This window comes from Anser cygnoides, chromosome 3, assembly GCF_040182565.1.
Source record: "Anser cygnoides isolate HZ-2024a breed goose chromosome 3, Taihu_goose_T2T_genome, whole genome shotgun sequence".
NCBI classification, from domain to species: domain Eukaryota; kingdom Metazoa; phylum Chordata; class Aves; order Anseriformes; family Anatidae; genus Anser; species Anser cygnoides.
This window is the reverse complement of record NC_089875.1, coordinates 53,273,440-53,295,583: the sequence shown is the minus strand read 5'-3', so window position 1 is coordinate 53,295,583 and position 22,144 is coordinate 53,273,440. Positions and strand designations below refer to the sequence as shown.

The following is a 22,144-nucleotide window of genomic DNA, read 5'->3' as shown; positions in this document are numbered from 1 at the left end:
CGGGCGGCCCCTCCCGGCGGAGCTGTTCGGGCCGGCGGGTGCTGAGCGCCGCCGCTCCGCGCCTGGCAGCCGGGCGGGGCCGGCGGGGGGAGCCGGGCCCTCCGCCGCTGCCGCCGCCGCCGCCGCCTGGGGCCATGTCGGCGCTGGTGCTGGTGCTGCTGGCGGCGCTGGGCGGGCGGGCCGTGCTGCCGGGCGGGCGGTGCGCGGCGCCGCTGGCCGACCTGCGCTCGCAGATCTCGGGCGTGGAGTCGCTGCTGGAGGAGTTCCGCCGGCAGCTGCAGCAGGAGGAGCCGGGCCCGCCGGCGGCGGCGGCGGCGGCGGTGGCAGGAGGCGGCGGCGAGCGGTGCGGCGGCAGCGGCGGCTTCTCCGCCAGGCCCGACTCCATCATCCGCACCAAGGACTCCATCGCGGCCGGCGCCACCTTCCTGCGGGCCCCCGGCGGGGCGGCGGGCTGGCGGCAGTGCCTGGACGCCTGCTGCGCCGAGCCGCGCTGCACGCTGGCCGTGGTGCAGGCGCCCGGGCGGCCGCGGGCTGCGGCGGCGGATCTGGGCTGCTACCTCTTCAACTGCACCCACCGCGGCCGGCCCGTCTGCCGCTTCGCCCCGCACCGCGGCTACAGCACCTACAGCCGCCGGCCCGCAGCCCCGACGGGTAAGGGGCGGCGGGGAGCCCGCCGGGGAGCCCGGGCCGCCCGGCCAAGATGGCTCCGCGCGGGGGGGAGCGGCCGCCATTTGCTGCCCCGCCGGGGGGGCGCCATTTGCTGCCCCGCCGCTGCGGCCGGGGGAAGCCCCGGAGAGGCCTCGGGGGAGAGGGGCGGCGGGGGGGGGGGTGAGGCGGCCCGGCAGGGACCGGGGGTATCGCGGAGCTGTCCGGCACGGAGCCGCACAGCAGCACAGGAGGCTCACGTCCTTCTGGAGCCGGGCCCGTGAAGAGAAGGGTGGCTCGCAGGTGGTCCTGAGGGAGCGTGGAGGCTCTGTAACCGCATCAAACGCTGCGGTTTGGTCAGCCCCCAGGCGTGTTTAAGTACAGCGTTGTCGAGGGCAAACAGCCATAAAGGTCTGTGCTTCAAAATATAGAGTCTGTTTCCTACAGATCCTACCAGATGTGATCCAACGAGCTTACCTCTCCCACCTCCTGCAAGTGCCTTCGGTTGTTAAACAATTGCATCCTAATTCGGGTCTCAGTTTCATTACTTCTGTTGACCATATGCCCTAGACGCCCATTTTTTTAAATGTCTTTGTCTTCAGCACTTCACGTTCTCCCCCAGTAAATTAATCTCCCGGCAACACAAGGAAAACCTGGTGGCGGTGAGAATGAGAACAGGGTGTCCAGGCGGCCTCTGCTGTTACTTGTTCCCTTGGCAGGGGAGAGAGACCTCAACCCTGATTCCCCTTCCAGTTCTGCCTAGGTTATGACAATGCCTGTGGGAAGCTCCTGGACATGAAAGAGAACAGGGGATCACTTTGTGGAAGAGTTTAGGTGCGTAACTATATTTTGCAAAGCGCCTGGATAGATGAACTAGAAAGTTAGAGGGAGGAATCTGTGGAAGTGAAGGTGAGGAAGGCTTAAGATGCCACAGAGACCCAAGGTACGACCTCAGCATTTGCAGCTGGGCGACTATTAGATCTGTCGTATTGTTAATGTACCAACTTCTGGGTAATTCTGTTTTATAACCCTTAATGTATGCACTTGCAAGATAGAAGGCATAAGACCAGCTTTTAAATCAAAGTCACAGAGAATTAGGGATCTTTGAAAACCTTTGAAAATATCTTTGGATGTCCTTCATTGTTTTGAACTGCCTCAGTTCCATTAAAATCTGATCCTCGCATAAGGTGCAGTTAGAGACACGATAAAGATCACACTATCGTTGAAGTGATAATCCACCTATTGAATATAATATATTCTTGAATTCCAAAGCTTTGCCTTTTTGGCAGCTTTCATGACTATCAGCACAGGGTTAGCAAGGCAATTTATGTTTCTAATCTGCAAATTGCTTTGTGTCCTGATGGGTTTATTTAAAAGTCTGCCTCGTGGGTAAGGGTGGTATCAGGAACAGGAGATTATGACTTCTTAATGCAATTAAACTGGAGATGAAGCAGAGCCACACAGGAGAATGAACTTTTATTCAAACATGTGTCAGCTTTGACATAAACCAGGAAAGATAAATCAGATTAAATTATTTTGCTGTCTGATGTCATGTTAGCTCTGCATTCTTGAATTACATTGAAAAATTAATCTGGACAACAATGCATAATAGGGCAGTGAGGATAGATCCTTTGTCCCTTATGTCGCCACATGATCAAATTTGGGAAATTTAGGAAATAGCTTTGCATTTCGAGATTTTATGTTATGAGGGCATCACATTTTGCCTGTTCTTTTGGTTTTTTTTTCAGAGGACTGTGGTGTTGTGTCTACTTGTGTTTACTCTTTGATAATCCCAAACCAACATCGACCCATAAAGATGGTGTCCTTGTAATTCCAAAATATTTCTGAGCATTAGTATACAGTGATCTCTAGGGCATTTTGTTTGTGTTTATGTTAAGGATCTTCAGTAAGCCAAAAACAATTACATACCTAGTTCTAGAAGCAGGTAATGAGAGAGACGTATTCTTTAGATCATGTTCATCTCTGTGTACTGGAAAAGTCAGTGGTGTGATGAATTTTTGAGGCTCACCTTTCCATGGTAAATCAGAGCCCTGATTTTTCCTTCTTTTTACACTCCATTTGTGTTGTCTCAACTGTTGATTCACTTCGCACGTTCAGGCAGTTTGTGCAGCTTTAACAGTGGAAACCCACGTGCCAGTACTGAAAGAAGAGGTAAATCCTTTTTGCCTTTGTTCAGCAAATTTTAAAATTCCTGACATAGAAAGAGAAAGGCTTTGAATGCCTCACGAGAGATGTGTAATGTCCCATCTGTGATACGCTCTACTGGTGAGCAGTGAGGATTCAACGTTAAGGTAAACTGATACCAAAGAAAATTAGGCATCGGTAGTGAAATAACCTTTCAGAACAAAGCCCTCATTCAAACAACTAGCTGGCAGCTTCATTGCTGGCGGGCCAGGTCTGTAGGAAGGAGGAAGTAGAACAAATGAAGCCTGTCGTGTTCCCCCCACTTAATAAGGAGTTGCTTATAAAGTTATGGCTCATTTTGTAGCAAGCAGCTGGCTCCAGCATCTCAGTGTTGCTCTGGTGTATCAGTTTCATATTACTTACATTCAGTCTAAATAAAAGCTAGGAACAGAAGTTAAAAGATGCTTTACGAGCTTGATTTTCCTACTAACCTGTGGCTGACAGCCCTTTATTCCTGTGAACTGTGGTTGTAGATTGCTCCCAAGTATGCTTCCTTTCTTTTTTACACTGACTTCTTTAGAAGCATGCATTGTCCAGACTTGGGGCTATTTCACCACGTGAAGATAATCCATTCCCTTGCTCAAAACTTTGCTGTGGAAAAAGTCTTTAGCTCGTTAGGCTGACTCTTCCCATGCCAGATGTCTCTCTCAGGCCAGTTTTTTCTTTACAAGAGTAAAAGACAAGTTGATTTGCCATCAATTTACCTTTCTGAAAACATTCTGGTAGGTTACAAAGACATCGTGCCTTCATCCTGCGTTTTGACAGGAAGGAATCTGTGCGTTGCCCCAGCACGAGCTGGCCCAGCACAGCTTCTGCCAGGATAGCTCCGGCTGCTGCAGCGTAACGTTAGTCCAGGAAGAGAAAGCATCTTTATCACTTGTGGTCCAGGGGAACTGGGGCTTGCCTCTGCCTTAGAGTTTGTGCAGGGAAGTGATCAAGTCATTTAAGGCAGATGGGTGACGTGCAACCACTTTCCAAGTTGGGAGGGGAAGAACGGGCTGTGTGGTTTCAGACCCAGGTCAGTGGAGTTCGTTAGCCTCTTTTTGACAGTGATGGGTAAAGTAAATGATCACGTAAAGACCGCACATAATTCATACCTACCCCGTAAGAGTTGTCCTGGCACCACAATGACAGTGTTTATTAACAGTATTTTTTTGCACCTAAATGGTGCTTTTTAAACATCCTGGGTTTTGAGAGCTGTGTATACACATTAGGCCAAGCTTCCTGTGCCAGCTGGATCAGTGGGAACTGTTTCATACTTTCTATTATTAGATGCTGTTTTCAGTTACTTGTATGTTTTCCTGCGTTAAGGCATTTGCGTTGGAATTTTCTGTGTTTGGTTTCATAGGAGTGTCTTAGAGAAAAGGAACAAAGAGCAGGTCTGTCCTTCAGTCAGTGGTGAAAATGTGTGCCACTGCTCTGTTGAGTTCTGTGCCTTCAAGCAGGCTCTGGAAATGGGACGGGAGTGCATGAAAGGAAGACTCCCTGTGCTGGTAGGAAGCACCTTGTCTTTCCTCATGAAGCTCTACCCAAACCAAGGGAAGTTACAGGCTGGGGCTGAGGAGATGCTTTTCAGAGCTGACAACCAATGCTCTGTGCATCTGCCATCTTGATTGAGCCTGCTGCATGCCCCGACCGCTGTGTGTGCTTCCTCCTGGAATAAGGAAGGAAGATGTCTCCTGCAAATACTTAAGCACAAAACCTGTATTTTCAGTACATCTCAGTGCAGTTTGGAGAAGAAGTAAGCTGTGTGGCATGTTTGCAGGGGGGCAGAAGGAAAGCAGAGATCAAGGAGCAGAAAGCACACTGCCACTTCAGAGTGCTAGGGATGTACCATGCCCAGAGAATGAATGATACCTGGGCGGGGAACTACAAAAAGATATATTCTTGTGGGTAAAACCGTCAGATGCTGACTTGCAGAACTGGATTTTATGCACTTCCTGAGTGATGCAGGGCAGATCATTTCTCACAGGTCATTTCACTTCAGCTACCATGCATTTTGTTAGCCTAACCTGAAAAACTTGTGCTCTGATAGGCAACAGTACTTAATACTCACAACGTTTTTCAATAAGAATTGTATTTTGAATAAAAGGAAATGCCACAAATCTTAAACAGTCTGAAAACAAAGTTTTGGATGTCTTAAATTAGGTACTTAGAATGGTACTTAAAAACTTGGTGCTCATTTCTCATCATTTATATCATGACATTGTTGAGCACCACTTCACCAGGACGTCAGCTTACGTTTAATAAGGTTTTCACTCCCATAAGGATGTATCATAACAAGAGACTAAGAGTGTGAAGTTATGCAGAGTGCTGCAAAAGGTGTGCAGTAACTGCCATATGAACATATATGTAATTTGTATTTAAATCAATTTTCCTTAATTCATATTAAAAAAAAAGAACACAACACTGATGCTAGCAGTCATGTTGCATTAGCGAAACATCCATGTACATAGGGAGGTTTCCTATGCAATAGGCTTGCAGTGTAGGAGTTATTTCCTGGAGACAGCTCTGAATATTGAACAGTTAACTGAGTTAAAACATAGGTAGATATTACTTCATTTAAATAATGCACTATTGAACATGGTGTTTCTGGCATTTTTGAGCCTTCAGACAAACAGAAACATTATATTCTTGTCTCCATTCATGTTGTAGTTAGTAACACAAGTTCTTTTGCCTAGTGGAAGCTTAACTTTTGAAGAGCTTTTGTTTTTCAGCATGTGGTATGAGTTTGGACAGCAGCAGCATCCCAGCAGCATCTGACAGCACGTTCAGTTAACAGCTACAGACATGCTAAAGTGGTTTAACTGAATGGTCCCTAACTGAGACTTAAGACTATAGCTACTGAGTGCTGAGTAGTGTTTGTTCTCTTTTTCAGGAAGTTGCCCAGCTGTGAATCAGTAACTTAACCAAGAAAAATGTGTTTTATATAAGTAACCACCCAATTCCCTCTGATAAATAACTGAGCCTCTCTTTTTTTTATTGAAGAAGAAGAATATGATGAGCCTCCCCTGTGCAAGGCAGGACAAGATGTTGTGCTGCAGTCACCTGTCGACTGGGTGCTTTTGGATGGTAGAGAAAGTTCAGATGACCACGGAATTGTGCAGTATGAATGGACGTTGCTCCAAGGTGACTCAGCTGTTGAAATGAAGGTACACATGGAACCCCACACGTAGCCAGTTATTTGCAGATTGTTGTATTCATTGTAGCATGGGTTTAAATGTAGAGCTAATAATATTAAATGTATTCAAGTGGCTAGGCTAGCAAGACCAAAATGAGGATGACTGTACCACCTGAGCTTTTATTTCTTGTGTTTTTTACAGTTCATATATATCCAGGATGGCGTGTAGCAGCCAGTAGCAAATACATAGATCCTAATATTCTACTGTATTTCAGCTCTGCTCTCTTTCCCTGTTGTTTGTGCTTACTGAACTCCGTTTTCAGCTTCTGTGATCCAGGCTAGAGACGCCTTAGTAATTCAATTACAGGAAATAATAATGTATTTTTACCAACAGCCTTCTGTCAATGCTTACAGAGAAACTCCAAAGAAATGCGTGATGTAGACCTTGTAAAACATCTCGAGATACTATTTTATTATACCTGTACAATTTCTGCTGTAGTTGGGTTTCAACTTAACCATCAAGAGATTCTCCATCATACCTTTCTTTGTGGCTGCTATAAGAGCAGCAGAAATGGAAAGGAAAAATGTCTCAAACCCATAGAGTCTGCTGACAGTCTGTTCGTAGCCCTGTATTCAGGGCACACTGGGGATTGTAACTAGAGCAGGAGGGACATGTTAAAGGGGAGAGAGTGTATACCATAGATCTTACTGTTGCTCAGATGCTGCCGATGGTTGGAAAGAGTTTAAGCAGGACAGGATAAGCAATAGGAACAGTTCCAAATCCAAAAGCCCTGGCATGCCATTGTCACCATGAGCAGTACCAGACAGTTGCTGCTTATGCCCACTCAGCTCAGTAACATCAAACACAAATTGGACAAACTGCCAGTATCAGCAAAGTTATTCAAAATTTGTAATGACGGAACAAACTAGAGTGCTGTGTAACACAGAGAGGTGGCTGAATGTGTTGCAACCTGAAATTCTTATCCAGGAGATGGAAAAAACTAGCTGAGCAACTGGTTATTCTTTAGCCACCTGCAGGGTATTGTAAGCGATGTTTTCTTACGGAAGATCACCATGTCATAGTTAGGAAACATGCTGCTGGATGAACTCTTAAGAAGACAGTTTGGTTTCTCTGGTGTACAGCTACTGAAATTGAGGCTCAAGTAGTTTTTATTAACATTCTCCTTGCAGAAAATACAACAGGGGTATTCAAAAATAGTATTTTAGCCAAATGCAGCATACTGTTCGTCTTCCACTGGAAGGTTCATGTCTTTGGAAGGCTTACTGCAGTCAGCCAACTCTGAATTACTTGAGATTGCATTGCAATTTGACACTGTTATATCAAAGACCACTGTGAGTTTATTCATTTAGTATTTTATCAACTTGAAAATCAGAAGGCCAAAAGGCTTTCATAAGGAGTGCGAACAGCATAATACATAGAAAAGTCTTGTGTGGTGCTTTAAGGATGGTCGCTAGATATTGTTAAAGTTCGTATGTTTACTTTTACTCAGATTCACTCAATAAGTTTGAGACCAGTTCTTAATTTAAACATGCAAAATTCACATTCGTGTTGGTGATATCTTTATATTTGATAAATGAAAACAATTTTGACACAGGCTTGTGCTTAAATAGATACTTTTTCCTTGTGTTCAAATGAGCAGGGATTTCTCCCACAAATATGTATGCTGATGGTTTTCCATGGTAGTTTAATTTTTAGTAGAGTTAATAATTATGATTATTTGTACAGTCTTCATTTGCTATCCTTAGTGCTTTTGTTGCTATCCTGAAGTTAGTGGATTTCTTGTAATCTATTCTTAATAAACTGTACATGAATCCATAGCTGCAAGGGAAAATGAGATTGTGTTTATTTAAGATAAAAGGCAGCTGTTGCATTGCACGTACGTATCAAAAATAAACAGAAAGCACAGGAGAGGAAAGACTGCTATAAAGATGTCTTATCATATCGTAGAGGGAAGCCAGTGGAAATTTTTTTTTCTGTTGTGACTGATTAGCTTAAGGATAATTTGCTTCTCGGATTTCTATCCACATGCTGTAGCTGCAAAGCTCTGGCCGTTGTAGGCAATTGTTGGTCTGGCTTGTTTATTTTTTTTTTAATGCTGATTATATGGAAAGTTACTATCTAGTCTGAGCCAAAGTTTGGAACAAAGGAGGTACACTAAGGGATCCTTAAGGGCAGAAGAGAGATAAAGAGGAAAGCACAGAGGTTGTCAGGAGGAATGCTGTGTTCTGAAGTCAGCAGTGCTTCTTTGGATGTGCACTGAGAAGAGAGTTGGACCCTGTGGTTCATGAGTTTTAAATTACATATTTGCTCTCCCAGTAGCCATGGTGAAGAAAGCACATGTTTCTTAGATCATATTTAGTTCTGTAATACAACAAAGAATAAAATTCTGAAGTGTCATAGTCGTTATCATGAGGTAATCAACAGAGTGATTAGATAACACTGCATTTGGGTAAATACAAAAGGAAAGAAATTTCAGGTTAGGAAATTAACTTCCTTCCCAGAAGAGAAAAATACAAGTGAATACGCTTAGTAATAAAGCTAGGTCTAGGACTCTAATTTATTGAAAATTCCAGTTCTCTTAAGAGAAGTATTTAATCTGTACAAAAAGCATTGTGCAGAAATGATCTACCTAGTCCTAGAAATTAGACAGATCCTTTATACCAGTCTGACTTTTTTCTCTCTTTTTCTTTTATCAGGTACCACAACCAGGAACGCTGAAGCTGTCTCACTTTCAGGAAGGCACATACGTTTTCCAGCTAACCGTGACCGACACTGCTGGTCAGCGGAGCTCGGATAACGTCTCTGTGACCGTTCTTCCTATGGCTCATTCTGCAGTAGGTGAGAAGCTGAGTGCAGTCGTTGGCCATGTCATGCCCAGGGTATGCTGCTCAGAGCAAGGGGCTCGATGGAGACAGAAGTCTTACTCCCATTTCTATCATATTATCTCGCTCATCTTCATTGTATAACAAAATCTCGTTCGGTTTTGATTTGCTGTTTCAAATTGAGGAAGCAAATATCATGTTTGTTAGGGCAATAATACCTAAAGTTTTTAAATGTTCATCCCTATGTTGCTAATAAGCAGGCAAGGTTGGGGAAATTAAATATTGCCATACGCATCAGACACGTCGTAATTGCTCATTGTATAGTCAGATGGCTCGTGGAACAGGACAGGGATTATGCTATAGGGAAGACCCAAGTAAAAGCAGTTAGTAGTATGTATGACTCACAGACTAATAAAATTATTGCCTGCATCTGCAGTCTGCAAGGTGGGATGGTTTCTTGTTTTCATGCATTTAAGCCTTTCTGTGTAACGTTTGTTAAACAGGGAAGCCTTATGTTACTGTGGCAACCAAAACTGGAACTGACCCATCATTTTTAAACTCTGAGCTTAAGAAACACGGAAAAAGCACAAAGGGTAGAAAGGAAGGTAGATGTCTGTGGCTGTTGGTTTGGGGCTCTTTAATGTAATAACTTTCAATTATGCTGTAATTAGCAAGCTGCTAATACAGGTCTGCTGTTTTGGCACAAAGTAAGGGGTAAACTGGCATCATTACTGTGTTCAGCAGACCCAGTGAAAACTTGCTCTGCAGCAGTGCAGTATCACTATGTGAAAGGTTTGTCCCAGTGGCAATAAATGGACATTATATAAATCCACTTATGAGTCTGTTAATAATATCTGTATTCTAGTGACAGATGGTAGAATTGTATTCATTAATGTTTAATTCAGCTAAAGCAGCCAGAGAGGTTTGTTTATTTGTTGCTGTGGGCATCTGTGGTATTTCTTGGGTGGAGCATGTAGAGGATTTGCTGCCTTTTTTCTTCTTCTCAATCCCCAAGTACCTTTGCAATTCAAGTGCTACTGCCATAGTTAAATGAGAGCACAGTGCCTTAATGCTTACAGGACCTGTGCTATTATTAGGACTGAAGTTAATGAGATATTTTCAAACTACAGTTTTGGGGGGGTTAAGCATACGCTTGTGTTCCTGACATACTTTCATTAGCGTTGTTCAGCTTTAAAAATTGTTGTTCTGGTGCTTAGCAGTGTGACAACCAAAGGCTGTGATTTGCTTATGGAAATCGATTTGCTTTTACAACTTTACCCAAACAGTGAATTTGATAGTGCCTTACAAGCAATGAAATACACTGCTGATGGAAGGAGAAAAGCGTGTATGTAAACACTTGGTAATTACATGGTCAGAATGGGTTTCAGGAAAGCTTTTAGAATATAACTGCAGTTGTGAAACATCCAGGGATATCCTCCATTTCCAGAGGAATCTCAGTACTAAAGCAGGCAGCAGTCAATTCTCTCTGGTGAAGGTCGCTTGTAGGACCTTGTGCTCAGTCCTGCCCTGGCAGGTGCTGTATCGGAGTCAATGGATTGTTCATGCAGACAAATGACAAGTACTCTTTTAGTATTTTAATTAGGTTACAGAAAACATGCGATAAGAGATTCCATATAGCCCATAGGTGTGTGTGTAAGATAACTTACTGTCAGAAACACAGAATGAGTATGTAGTAGGAATTACATGATGGAGAAAGGCAGTTCCAACTACAGAGATCTCATTGAAATATTTTTCAGGACTGTCCTAGGTCTTCTAACCCTGTAAAAATCTCTTTTCAGCGTAGGCTGGTGGAGATTAAAGCACTGCAGGGGTGCTGCATGGACTGTAGGGTGCTACAGCCTCCAGGTTGAGTGGTTTTGTAGTAAAGAGATTTCCAGAAGAGTGATAAGGGTGCAAGGAACAACGATTAGCTGTATTAGCTTCTCTGTCAATATAGCATCGTGTAGCTGGGCCTGGCCTTCCTTCAGCTTTGTCCATGGTCCTTCTTGCCATAGTGTGGTTTGGCATTTTCCCGGCTGCTGCAGATTTTAGTCATTGACTCAGTATTTACTGCTCCTATTTCTTTTTTGGTAATTTGGGAATTGTTTCTCAATAGCCTGTGTCGGGGTTTGCTCTCGCTACCAGTTTATCTGTGATGATGGCTGCTGCATCGACATCACATTTGCTTGCGATGGAGTGAAACAGTGCCCTGATGGCTCCGACGAAACTTTCTGCCAGAACCGTAAGTGCCCCGTGGGACAACATAGATTGTGACAGTAACTGCAGACTGTACAACCAGAGGGAAATGATGCCCCTTTTGTGGCCTCTCCTCCTGTCAACAAGCAGCTTGCTCCCGGCATAGAACCATTTGTTGGTGTGTGGGAATGTTTCATGTCAGCATTGAGGAGATGCTCAGAAATCAATTCCATTTTTTTCAAAGCGTATCGAAACTATCCAAAGTCCCTGAGTAACAGATTTTGAGTTACAGATCTCAACATCTACGAGATCAGTTCTTTACCTGCGTAGTGATTCTGGAGACAAGGACTCCTGTCTTGATCTGAAAGGGTGTCTCAGAGGTACACTTCAAAGTGCAGCTATGCACCTTACCGGAATCTGAAACACTGGAAATCTGGGGGTGTAGGGCAACCAGCTGATTCACCATTGCACTCTTAGTTTTCATTATTCGTCCTCAACGTGTGCCCATGCTCAGCAAAGTGAACAAAAATGATCAGAGGGTGAATTGGCATGGTGGCTAACCGCTCTGCCATTAACATTTCAGTTGCTGGATTTCATTTTAGGTATACTCTTGCTCAGTAGCTGAACAGTGGGCGATTGGTAACTTGCTATGTGTGTCGAACTCACATTTCATCATATGTCTGAACCGGGTAAACTTGGTCTCTACTTAGTCTACTTGAAGGCCCATGTTGCAGGGTTTTCTATCAGAATATTCTCATTCCTTTCAATCCTATATAAAAATTGATTTTTGTTTCTGTTAACATAGTCAGCCAAGGCCGGAAGACAGTGACTCATGCAGCCTTTGGCACTACTCAGCAAAGGACTGTAGGACTGACTGAAAATACAGATGAAAACTCTGCAGAAAACACCCTGAAAGCCACTGTCAGAAATCAGCCGCTCCTTCCACTGGATGCAGACATGTCTAACCAATCGCTTTCTCAGGGACCAAAGAAACAAAACAGCGGATTTGTGCCAGGTAAGAGCTGAAAAGCATCAGTTTGAGTAAGTCATCCTGTCTTAAGGAAGAAAAGGTCTTTCACCTTAAACTGTCTTTTGGTGTCTGGCTAAGAGTAAACTTTTGTAAATGTAAAAAAAACGCAAAAGAAGCTTGCAATAGGTAAGTTACAATTAGGTAACGCTTTATAATTGTCAAGTCTGGTTCTTAGCAGCTGCAAAGAGAAAGTTAAAATGTAAAAGCACTAGGAAAAAAATGCAGTCTAAGGAACAGAGCATGCAGTGAGCTAAATAGAAACAGGTTCATCTGTGTAAGCTGATACATGGAAATCTTTATATTTACAGGGTTTTACCTTCAGTAGAACATAACGTAGTGTTCAACTTGAGTGAAAGCAATTGCATCTCTTCTGGTGCTAATTGATGACTTTTTTTCTTCCTTGAAGTAGTATCTTGATTATTACGGGCACTTTTTTCTGAATTGTATATTCAGAGCAGGAGAAGTCTTACATTGCTATAGAGTAGGCTCAGTCTTTGGTAACAAACAATCCCGAGTCCCTAAGTCATGTTCTCTGTACTGGCTGCAAGCCTGTTGTGAGTCAGTGTGTAGGGATGTTACAGGCAGCAGTCACCAAACATTGCCTTGGTAGAACTCCAGAAGCTGCAGTGAAATTGGTGTGCCTTTTAAGGCAGCCAAAGGTGGTTCCTGCTAGTGAATTAAAATGACCTGAAATGGCAGTTGAATGGCAACTGAATGAAAGCAAAACTGTGTTCACAGAGCTTAAAATGAGTGCAAGACCTCCTACTTCTATTTCTTCAGAGTTCAGACTGATTCTTGCTCCCCAGGATGCAGCTAATTATAAACACAGTTTTGTTTTCTTCTTACAAGAAAGCAGTGCTCAGTGCCCACTATTGACTCTCATAAAGAATACTTCCCTAGTTCACACTTCGATGGTTCTTCAGATTCTTGTATGTCATCTGTGGAGACCGCAAAGGGAGTGAAACAATGATCTTCAAGAATTCCACTGCCTCGGTGAATAAGTGGAAACTTATGGTAAAATCTTGTCTCAAATGTTTCCCCCTTTTCTGTCAGTGTAAAAGAACTCAGTGCTCCTTATCGGAATGAGTTAGAACTCTGCAATCTGCCCCAAATCCACTCGGCTGTCATAGTTCTGAGTAACACCTGATACAGGGCTACCCAAACTACAGATCAGGTTGCCAAAAGCCATTGCAAACTCCAGTGGTAAGTCAGCTGCTGTGTCTTAAAAGCCATTGGGCTTGTGAATCCAGAAGTAAAACCAGAATTGAGGTCACCAAGCTTGGCCACCTATAATCAAAGATTATAATTGGAAGTGTAAGAGCGGCTCTTCTGTGTAGTCGTTTTCAGTGTTTACCCTTTTGCACAGTGACTTGCTTGCACAGTTTTTGCTCTTAAAGTAGGCTTTTACCCAGCAGGTAAACAATAAAAGAAAAAAATATTATGAAACTTAGAAAAAATGATGGGGCTTCAGTGATTAGTGCAGTACCAGAAGCAAAATACCAACAACTATAATTTTAAACAAGCAAGATTTCCAGCTGACCATGCCTGTCTTCAATGAGTTTGACAAGGCTCAGCCAGAATTTAATTTCAGTTGAATGATACGTAAGGATTTACTTGTAGAACAGAAGAAGCCAGTAGCCCAATAGTTTAACCAAAAAAGCAGCAAACAGTTCAAGTTTTTAAGTAGTCTATGGATCAGTTCCAAAGAGGTGCATGTGGTGGGACATGAAGAGACACTAGGTATCTGGGCCTGAAGGGCAACTGCCAAAATCTCCATGAGCTTCTGTCTTCTCATGGAGATATTTAAAATCCGTAGAGGTCACACACTGCACATTAATGATTCACAGAGATGCAAAGAAGTTCAAGTCCTGCCCCACTGGCAAGCATCACAGTTGTTAGGGACCTGAGCTGACAGACATCTAACCCATTCCTAAAAATGCACCCAGATGCAATGAATTAAGTTTCTGTCCATCAGTGTCATCTCAAGGAGATCACAGACCAAATTTAATAATTAGGTGTTACAAAAATGCAATGACTTTTACTCTGTAAAACCATGTGCACATGGTTTATCTTGGATAACTGGTCCAGACAAAGGGAGAAGTTGATGGAACTTGCCAGCTCCCTGCTAGGACGTTTGACTTGGTTTAGAACAATGAGAGGGGAAAGCAGAGGACAAAACCCTTTCTTAGTGGTGAGAACACTCCCCTGGGCATCCTGATTGCTGGTCCTTCCTCCAGGCATGTATGTGGGGTTTAGCCAGTGGTTACTGAAAGTAAGACAGCCACTGTGCTCACACACACTCTGAGGTTACCCTGCCTCACTTGGTAGCCTCGCCAGACCCATTGCTGGAAGGAGAATGACTTCGTTAGGAGAGACAGAAACAAGCAGCTCCGAGCAGTACACCCAGAAAAGTGTTCAGGAGAGCAGTAACTGCTGCACAAATTCCAGGGGCAGGTAAGCAGCACTGAACAGAAATCATAGCAGCAGCCTCAAAAGTTCAGCCATTCCAGTGGCTGAATCCTGTCCTGGGATGTATTCTTTCCTGTGACAGTACGCCAGACTTTGCACTGGTGCAGATTCAAAATAATAAGATACAAATTCAAGGTGCAGGCTGTTTGAAACTTCTACCTGGCCTAACAGGGAATCTATTAACAGTAAAGCAAAATAAAAAGTAACTGTTTGTGCACAATGGGTGAGCCTTGCTCTGCATGCACACCTTTCCAGTGGGGTTTCTCTACAGCAGCGTGACTCCAGGGGGACGCCAGGTCCAACTTACAGACTACCCTGGGGGCTCAGTGCACGGAGTCTTTCGTTACAGCCTCATGATTTGCTTTTGTCAAAGCTAGAAGACCAAACGTTTTCTTCCGTAGCTGGGAGTGGATGCAGGAAGAGGAATTCAATGTCAGTAAAGGAGTCCTTTCCCCTTGCAGACATAACGGCAGAGTGAGGTAACCCAGACTGCATCTCCTGCAAAGGCCAGCGCAGCAGCTCTGCGTGGCTGCCTCCAGTGTGCCCTGGCATCATTTCCAGGGGCGTTTGCCAGCCAAAATGCATACCCTGGCACTGCTGCCCTTGTAAATGAATACAACAAAAATACAGTGGCAGCAAAGCACACTGGAGTGAGCGATGGGCTAGTTCCTAAGCATCAGAAGCCATGTTAGCAACCACAGTGCTGTAGACAGGTGGCATTCATAAGCAGTCTGAAGATTTTCACTTCCCAGCGCAGCAAACTCGAATGTATAAATCACCGTAACAGCTTTGCATTCCCCTGGCACAGGGTCTGTGCCTCTCTCCGCACCAGCTGTTCTGCAGCACTGTTCGGGGATGGGATTACAACACTTGACTGAGTGCCCAAGCCTTAGTCATGTTCTCACTGTAGAGCCATCAACAGCAGTAGCTACTACTTAGAGCTGAAATCCAGGGTAACCGGAAAGGGCTATAAATTGCCATTTCCTAGGCACAGAATAGAAAATGAAGAGGGAGTCAAAATAAAACCAAGCCCACATAACATGCTTTAGTCTAATATTGTTAAAATTATTACCAGGCAGGCAAGAAGCCCAAATTTATCAAAGTTACATCTCCTCAGGGAAAAAGACCTCCTTTCTCCAACTTTCTAGAGTTACCTGACAAAATCTCACAGGTGAGCTTAGTACTCCGAGTCAAAGCAGCACCAGTGGGGTGAACTGATTTTTTGTGAAGGCATTGGATTAAGCTGTCAGTCTTGCATTAAGTGGCCCCATAGCTATCGGTGCAGGACTCCGGTGTGAGGGTAGGAGGAAGGAGTCCCAGCTGCATTACTCTTTGCTCTTGTGAAGCAAAACTGCAGTCGTCTGTGCTCACAGGGTGAACACTTCTGGGCAGCAAAGTGTGTGCGCTCTCCTCTTGTGTCATTACAAACAGTGCTCTGTTGCACCTTCTCTGCCACATGCAGCTAAAGTGCCTAAGTTACCTTTTTTCAAATGTTTTCCCCACGTACTTTCATGTCTTCCAAGTACTTAAGTTCTGCTCTTGTACGTGTCAGATAATGGGCAAAATTAAGGTAGCTTGGGCAGCCAACCTATGCATCTCCTGCTTTACAAACTATAAGGGTGTAGATAACATAACTTGAAATGGCCTCATTTTCAGCTATATATAACCACTTTAGTAATGTTTTAGCTCACATTGGTCTATATCCTGTCATGAAAGCTTTTAAGAGAGAAATTATATCAATTTTTTTTCAGTGGAAAGTGACCCCACGTGGGTTTAGTCCAGATGCACTGTGGTTTGTGATGCAAAAAATGAATTTACATTTTAGTATTGGTTTCATATTATTTAAAAAAAAAAATAAATTACACAATAAGAGTCAGCAGTTCTTAAACTGTTTTTTTTTTTTTTCTAAATTCAGGCGCTTTCATGTTATTTGATTTTAGTGTCCTGTGGATAAGACTTCCTGAGTTGCTGAACTGCAATATTCATTTGTCTTGCTTCATTTTATGCAGATAACAGTTCCTCAGGGAAAAAAACAGATGATAAAAATGGAAGTGGCGTAACTGTGCCGAAGAGAGATCAGCTTGGAGGTGGTCACCCAGTCCCAGAAACAGGTAAGACTGACTGTGTGAATTCATTTTGAATTATGCTGGAGTTTTTCAGTCAGGTAATACAGACCCAGATGCTGTCGTCGGGGATTGAACAGTGTGCTGCCGTATTCTGACCCGTTCGCAGCACATGTGATCACGCAGTTTAATTTCTCAGTGCGAGTTTCTCCAAATATGAGCACCTAGCTGATAGACCAGCTGTGTTTTTAAAGAAAATGTTGAGGTTTTCTCTACTGTTTTCCCACTGTATTAAATAAAGCATAACCTGTCTTAACCTCTCTGCAGGTGCTGTACTGCCTTTGGCCTTAGGCTTGGCCATCACTGCTCTACTGCTGCTTATGGTTGCTTGCAGACTGCGTTTAGTGAGACAGAAGCTTAAAAAAGCTCGACCCATTACATCTGAAGAGTCTGATTACCTCATCAACGGGATGTATCTCTGAAAATCAGATTTAGGTCTGTCGTTTTCTCCCCTGTCTCCTGTGTCCATGTACCTCTGCCTCTAAAAAAGGACCAAAGTCTTTAGTTAAGTTTCAAATGTAGAAGCCTCCAAGGTGAGGAACGCGTTCTCCCCCTTTGATGAAGAAGTAAAGATGTGGGTGGGTGCCCACGTTCACAAACTCAGAAGCCTTCAGGCTCCGGCGGGCGGCTCCGGCTGACCCTGTAGAAGACGCCGCCAGGTGGAGAACCCCCCGGGGACGTGGGGGTGCCCTCGCCCTCCCCGCAGCAGCTGGGCCCCAGGGCCCTGTGCCGGGGCAGCCAAGGCAGCAGGTCCCCGTGGCGCTGGCCGGGGTGTAGAGGGCAGCTCGTCACCGCCCTGCTGCCACCAGCGCGCTCCACGCTGGGTACGGGGACGCGCCAGACCAGCGTGACTGTGCTGTCCGGCAGAGACCGGTCTCTGCGCTTCCCACCCGACGCACAGGGAGCGTTTTCATGAAATAATTTTGTCTTGCTTTGTTAATTAAAAGCAATCGCCATCTAAGCACCAGCTTTTGTAACGGAATTTGGGATTTAAGGAACAGACCGTATTTTTCATTCGTAGTTTAAACCTCTGTGCAGCTAACAGAGCCACGCTTACTGAAGTGAAAACACAAGTAGAGGATGAGTTTGGACTTCAGTGTCCAGCGGCTGTTGTGTGAGATCCCAGAGCTGCATCTCCCCGGAGCTCGTGGCTTGTTCAGCCTTTTCCACCCCCAGCTCCACGCACTCCACCTTGCGAAACAGCAGCGGGCTGCAGCTTTTCTCTGACACCAGCCCCAGCTTAGCTAGCGGTGGCCGGATTTGTGGTGTTGGGAGTTCTGTCGGGGTGAAAACCAAAGTTAGTCGTAGCCAAACAGGCACGGTCAGCGTGACCGGTGCCTCTAGCGAGCGGTTGAACCCTGCCCCTGCTTCCCCGGAGCCTGGGAGCCGTGCTGGTTAAAACTCTTAGCTCCCTGCAAAGCTTGAAAGCTTCAGCGACGTGTCCCCACCCCAGCAAAATTCTCCTAGAATTAGAGCAAGTAATTGATATGTGTGAGTGAACTTCAGATGTGTTAACAGTAAACTGTGTACAGTACATGTTATATATACATACATATAGACGCCCTGCTGTCTATCTCGTTTGGCTGTCCGAGGATGTCGCATTCATCATGGGTCCCAATGAAGCCAGAGGCAGGTGAGGCATGCATCTTTTTGTATGTCGTCTTTTGTACTTCAGTAACTCCAAGTCAACAAGAATCTTGCCATGGTATACAGATAGCTCTTTGAGTTGCTTGGTCTTGTTTAATTTATGTAAAATAGCTCTAATAAACCTATTTTATTCTTACATCTCCTGCATTGCATTTATTTTCAGCTACCAGTGAAGTGCTGTGTAACATTCCTCTCAACAGGTAGGAAGGCCAGTGGCAGCGTATAAAACAGGCACCACAAAAGGGCCTTAGAAAAAGGTGGGATGTGTACGGTGGGGGGGAGTTGCAGAGACATTTATTTGCAGGAGGACTGAGAAGAAGAGGGCCAGAGCTCCCGTCTTCCGCCATCACCTGTCTCAAGAGCAGGACTCCAGCTGAGCACCAAGCAGGAGCGGAGGTGGCTGTGGCCCGGCTCCATGCTGGCAGTGCTGCTTGCCAGGGCCCTCCCGCCGCGTTGGGCAAAGCCTGGCTGGTTGTACTGCAGCGTTTCCTGGCGCACAGGAGCCTTCCCGCTGGTACTCGCCGGTTCCAACTCGAGAGCACAGCCTCTCGTCCGTCACAGCCTGCAGCAGGCGTGGCACGTAGCACAAGCCCCGAAAGACTGCTTCATAAAGCTACAGCTTCTACAGCCTTCTAGGGGGGATGCGCTGCCCATCTGCTAGGGGTATGTCCCCCATTATTGAAAAATCATTGCTTTTGCTTTATTTGGGGTTTAAACAGCTACTCCTTCACCATCTCCCCGTAGCAGCAAGACGAGCAGTTTTTCCTCGCCGTGCACGTACTGCTCCTGTTACCAAAATCCCCGAGAGCAGACATAGCGCAGGACAAAGCTATCAGTATGCTGCAGGTGTCGGTCTTCCCAGAGACTTTCCTTTCTACATGGTGACGTTTGCTGCCATGCAGACCAGCACACTAAAGGAACTGGGAACTCCACAGCTATAGACTGAAATTTAAACAAGGGTTGCACCTCGCCAGGAAGCGTGGGCACCCTCAGCTAGATTAAGAGCAAGACGAAGTTGGCAAAGCATGAGATTGCCTCAGCAGCTGCTGGAATTCATACGCACCTCAACAGCAATCACTTTCTACAAGCTGTGAGACTTCAAATGAGTGATGCTGAACCCCTGGGCTGGAGCATGCCCGAGCACCAGCAGAAAAAGCCGTGCCAAGACACCGCTGCCAAAGCACTGCAGGTGCTGCCCCTCTCCTGGGGCTGCTCCTGTAGCCCTTCCCCAGCAGCTCCCAGGGCTGAGTCTGTCCAGCTGTTTTAAATCACCAAAGTCCTTTAGCCAGAGGAGAAGATTGCTTTGATAGCATACACCTGTGGGCGTTACTCTGTGTGTTAGGAGAGGCCATTACAAGCTGTTTTGTCAGCGTGTTTTCATGTTGCTCAAGGTAGGTGCTTCAGTTAGAATGCTTTTTTTACATTTTAAATAGTTTCGCCTTTCAGACCAGCTTATATGCACTTAAGTGTACAAATGACTTCCAAGTCACAAGCAATACTTACCCGAGTTTTATTCATAATTAGGAACCCACTTTTTTTCACGCTGCTAGTTGCACGCTGCCCGGTTTTGCAGGGGTCTTAGTGTGAACACCCCCGAAACCTTTCCATAGCCCTGCAGGATCATGGCAGTTCCAGAAGCATATTTGCAGAACAAAAAGGCTGCAGCAGGTCAGCATGATGCTCCATTTACTGTTTTAAATCCTAAATAAAGCATAAAAGCTTCAGTCCCAAGCTGCAGCGCGAGTCAGAGGCGGTGACCAGCAGCAGCACAAACACGCTGCCCGAACAAAGCGGAGCCTTTCCAGTAGCCTCAGCGGGCTGACAGCCGCGCAGCACAAAGGTCCACACTAGTTGCTGCTGTCACGAGCATCAGGAACCCGATTTTTCAGTCTCTGTTGGCAAAAGCTAAAAGAGTAAAAAGCACAGGGGAAAAAAAAAAAAATTCAAAGAGCTGATGGATGTATGGGCCAAACACAGGCAATAAATACATTGCGATTACTATGGGGAAAAAAAAGCTCACAAAGCAATTAGCTTGACCAGGGTGGGGGAATGTGTAGAAGTACCTTTGCTAAATATTTTTCAACTAGTAGTTACTTAAATCAGGAAGGCTATGAATGTGCGTGCAATACAACAGAACCACTTGCAGAGCACTGACTGCTACACCGGACCTCTGAAACGCAAACACTGGGAGCACCGAACTGAATCAGCACAGAAAGCTAGCGCAGAAATGAGCTTTTTTATGTTTTAAAACACACAGTCCTATCGTAAAGATGACAGAACAAGAACTTTTATCATAGTTCTTCACAACCACCATCCCCTAACGCACAAAAGAGATACATTTATGGTATTTAAATTCAAAACAAATGCCTGAGCGATACAGATAGAGGGGGAGCAGGAGACCTGACTGTGCGTAGGACTGGAAAGAACAGGGAAGTAGGCAGTACAGTGGGAAATAGGGACCATGGGGAAAACATCCCCCCAAAGCTAACTTCAAGCCCAAGAAACTACTGTCCTTGGGGTGATGCCACGGCCGGGGTGATGAGCTTCTCCTGAGCTCTGCCAGGGCATTACAGCCACAAAGCAGATGCTCTGAACCACACATTTCCCTAACCAGAGGCCTTTGAGACCGCTCTTGTGGTCCATGAGGCACCTGAAACCAAAGTTACTAATTAACCTCAAGTGCCCTTTTTTCACTATAGAGAAAAAAAAAGGATTTGGCAGAACACACTAAACAAGTTACCTAATCTGTTAATAATAAAGAGGTAAGTTGCAAATATATGCCTAAACATGGCTGAAAATGGGACTTCAGCTTCTTGGAAACTTCAGGGAATGCTTTCAAGAATACGTAGCAGGTCAGTTCCTCAGAAGCGCGGGGTGAAAATGGTTGGACTACAAAGACACATTAAAAGATGAAAGTGAGATCTCAGAGAAACAGTCAACAATCTTCATGAAACTAATCTGTTGTTGCTAACACAGAGGGCTGTTTAAAAGGCAGGGGATTAAGTCATTCACGTTTCCACGCTTGGTGCGATGAGACAAGTGAGCTCCCTCCATTGCCCCCAGCAGAAGCTTTCAGGCAATTTGTAATGGGCACCTGGAGCTCCTCCGCACACATTTCAGCAGTAACCATGTCCTTTAGTTTCGTAACTTAAAGAAACGTGGTTTGTAACTCCTGAGCGCATTCTGAGGGGTGTCTCGGTAGCACCCTGCCAGGAGTGCGGGAGCACAACAGGAGCACCGCACAGGAGGACTCGGAGCGCAGGAGCTGCAGCGTTGGGCAGCGGTGCTGCACGGACAGCTTCCACCTGCCAGGGGTGAAATGCTGGAGGCAAACAGGACAGGGAGGAAAGGTTATAGTGTTTCTACCTATGTAGGGCCAAGTTTTAGCCCAGGCTGATTTCCTCACAGCTGGCTGAGGCATGGGAACCCAGAACTTGCTGGGGGCACTCAGGGCACAGAGGCGCGTGTCGGTAACAGAAAACGCAAAGGGGTGCAACAGGGCCTTACACCTGTCTGTGCACTTCCCACAGCTGTAAGGACATGGGTGAAGACTCAAACAGAGGTCACAAGGCAAATCATTGGAACCCACAAAACCACCTTAAATCCCACGTTTGAATCCATCCATTGCACGTCATGGTGTTTAAACTGGAATCGACGCTTTGTTGTGTAAAGCCTGGATGCTCTGAGGTCAGAACAGGTTAGCACCCCTCTTTCTGGAGTGAGGGTATTAGTTCAGAGAGTTCCTCTGGGCATTTTCATTTACCTCTTTGTGCTGATGTTTAATTCCACACTCGAAATCCCTGGAGCTTGTCACCCTGTCACAGGAACTGCTGCCAGCTTGCTCCGGAGCCTACCACACAGGGC

The 22,144-nt window shown here is 45.3% G+C and overlaps 1 protein-coding gene and 1 long non-coding RNA gene across 2 annotated transcripts in view; one reads left to right on the top strand and one right to left on the bottom strand.

Annotated features, from left to right (window-relative positions):
• LOC125184427 (uncharacterized) overlaps positions 1 to 1,306 on the bottom strand; it is a 30,512-nt gene extending 29,206 nt beyond the window's left edge. Inside the window, exon 1 of the long non-coding RNA XR_010830348.1 lies at positions 1,123 to 1,306. This is a non-coding gene — a long non-coding RNA (uncharacterized lncRNA). The remainder of the gene's footprint in view (positions 1 to 1,122) is intronic.
• Positions 29 to 18,416, top strand: LRP11 (LDL receptor related protein 11). The gene is made up of 7 exons (XM_066994188.1): positions 29 to 651; positions 5,839 to 6,002; positions 8,690 to 8,831; positions 10,932 to 11,057; positions 11,817 to 12,026; positions 16,520 to 16,621; positions 16,901 to 18,416. Exons 1-7 carry the CDS (start codon positions 135 to 137, stop codon positions 17,053 to 17,055), a joined length of 1,416 nt encoding a protein of 471 aa, XP_066850289.1. The 5' UTR covers positions 29 to 134; the 3' UTR covers positions 17,056 to 18,416.
• The last annotated feature ends 3,728 nt before the right edge of the window (positions 18,417 to 22,144 follow it).

Excerpts from the sequence above, each read along its gene's own strand:
- LRP11 (XM_066994188.1), top strand. The coding sequence starts at position 135 with ATGTCGGCGCTGGTGCTGGTGCTGCTGGCGGCGCTGGGCGGGCGGGCC. Across the intron at positions 6,003-8,689 it reads ACTCAGCTGTTGAAATGAAG|GTACCACAACCAGGAACGCT; the intron begins GTACACATGGAA and ends TTCTTTTATCAG. Across the intron at positions 11,058-11,816 it reads CGAAACTTTCTGCCAGAACC|TCAGCCAAGGCCGGAAGACA; the intron begins GTAAGTGCCCCG and ends CTGTTAACATAG.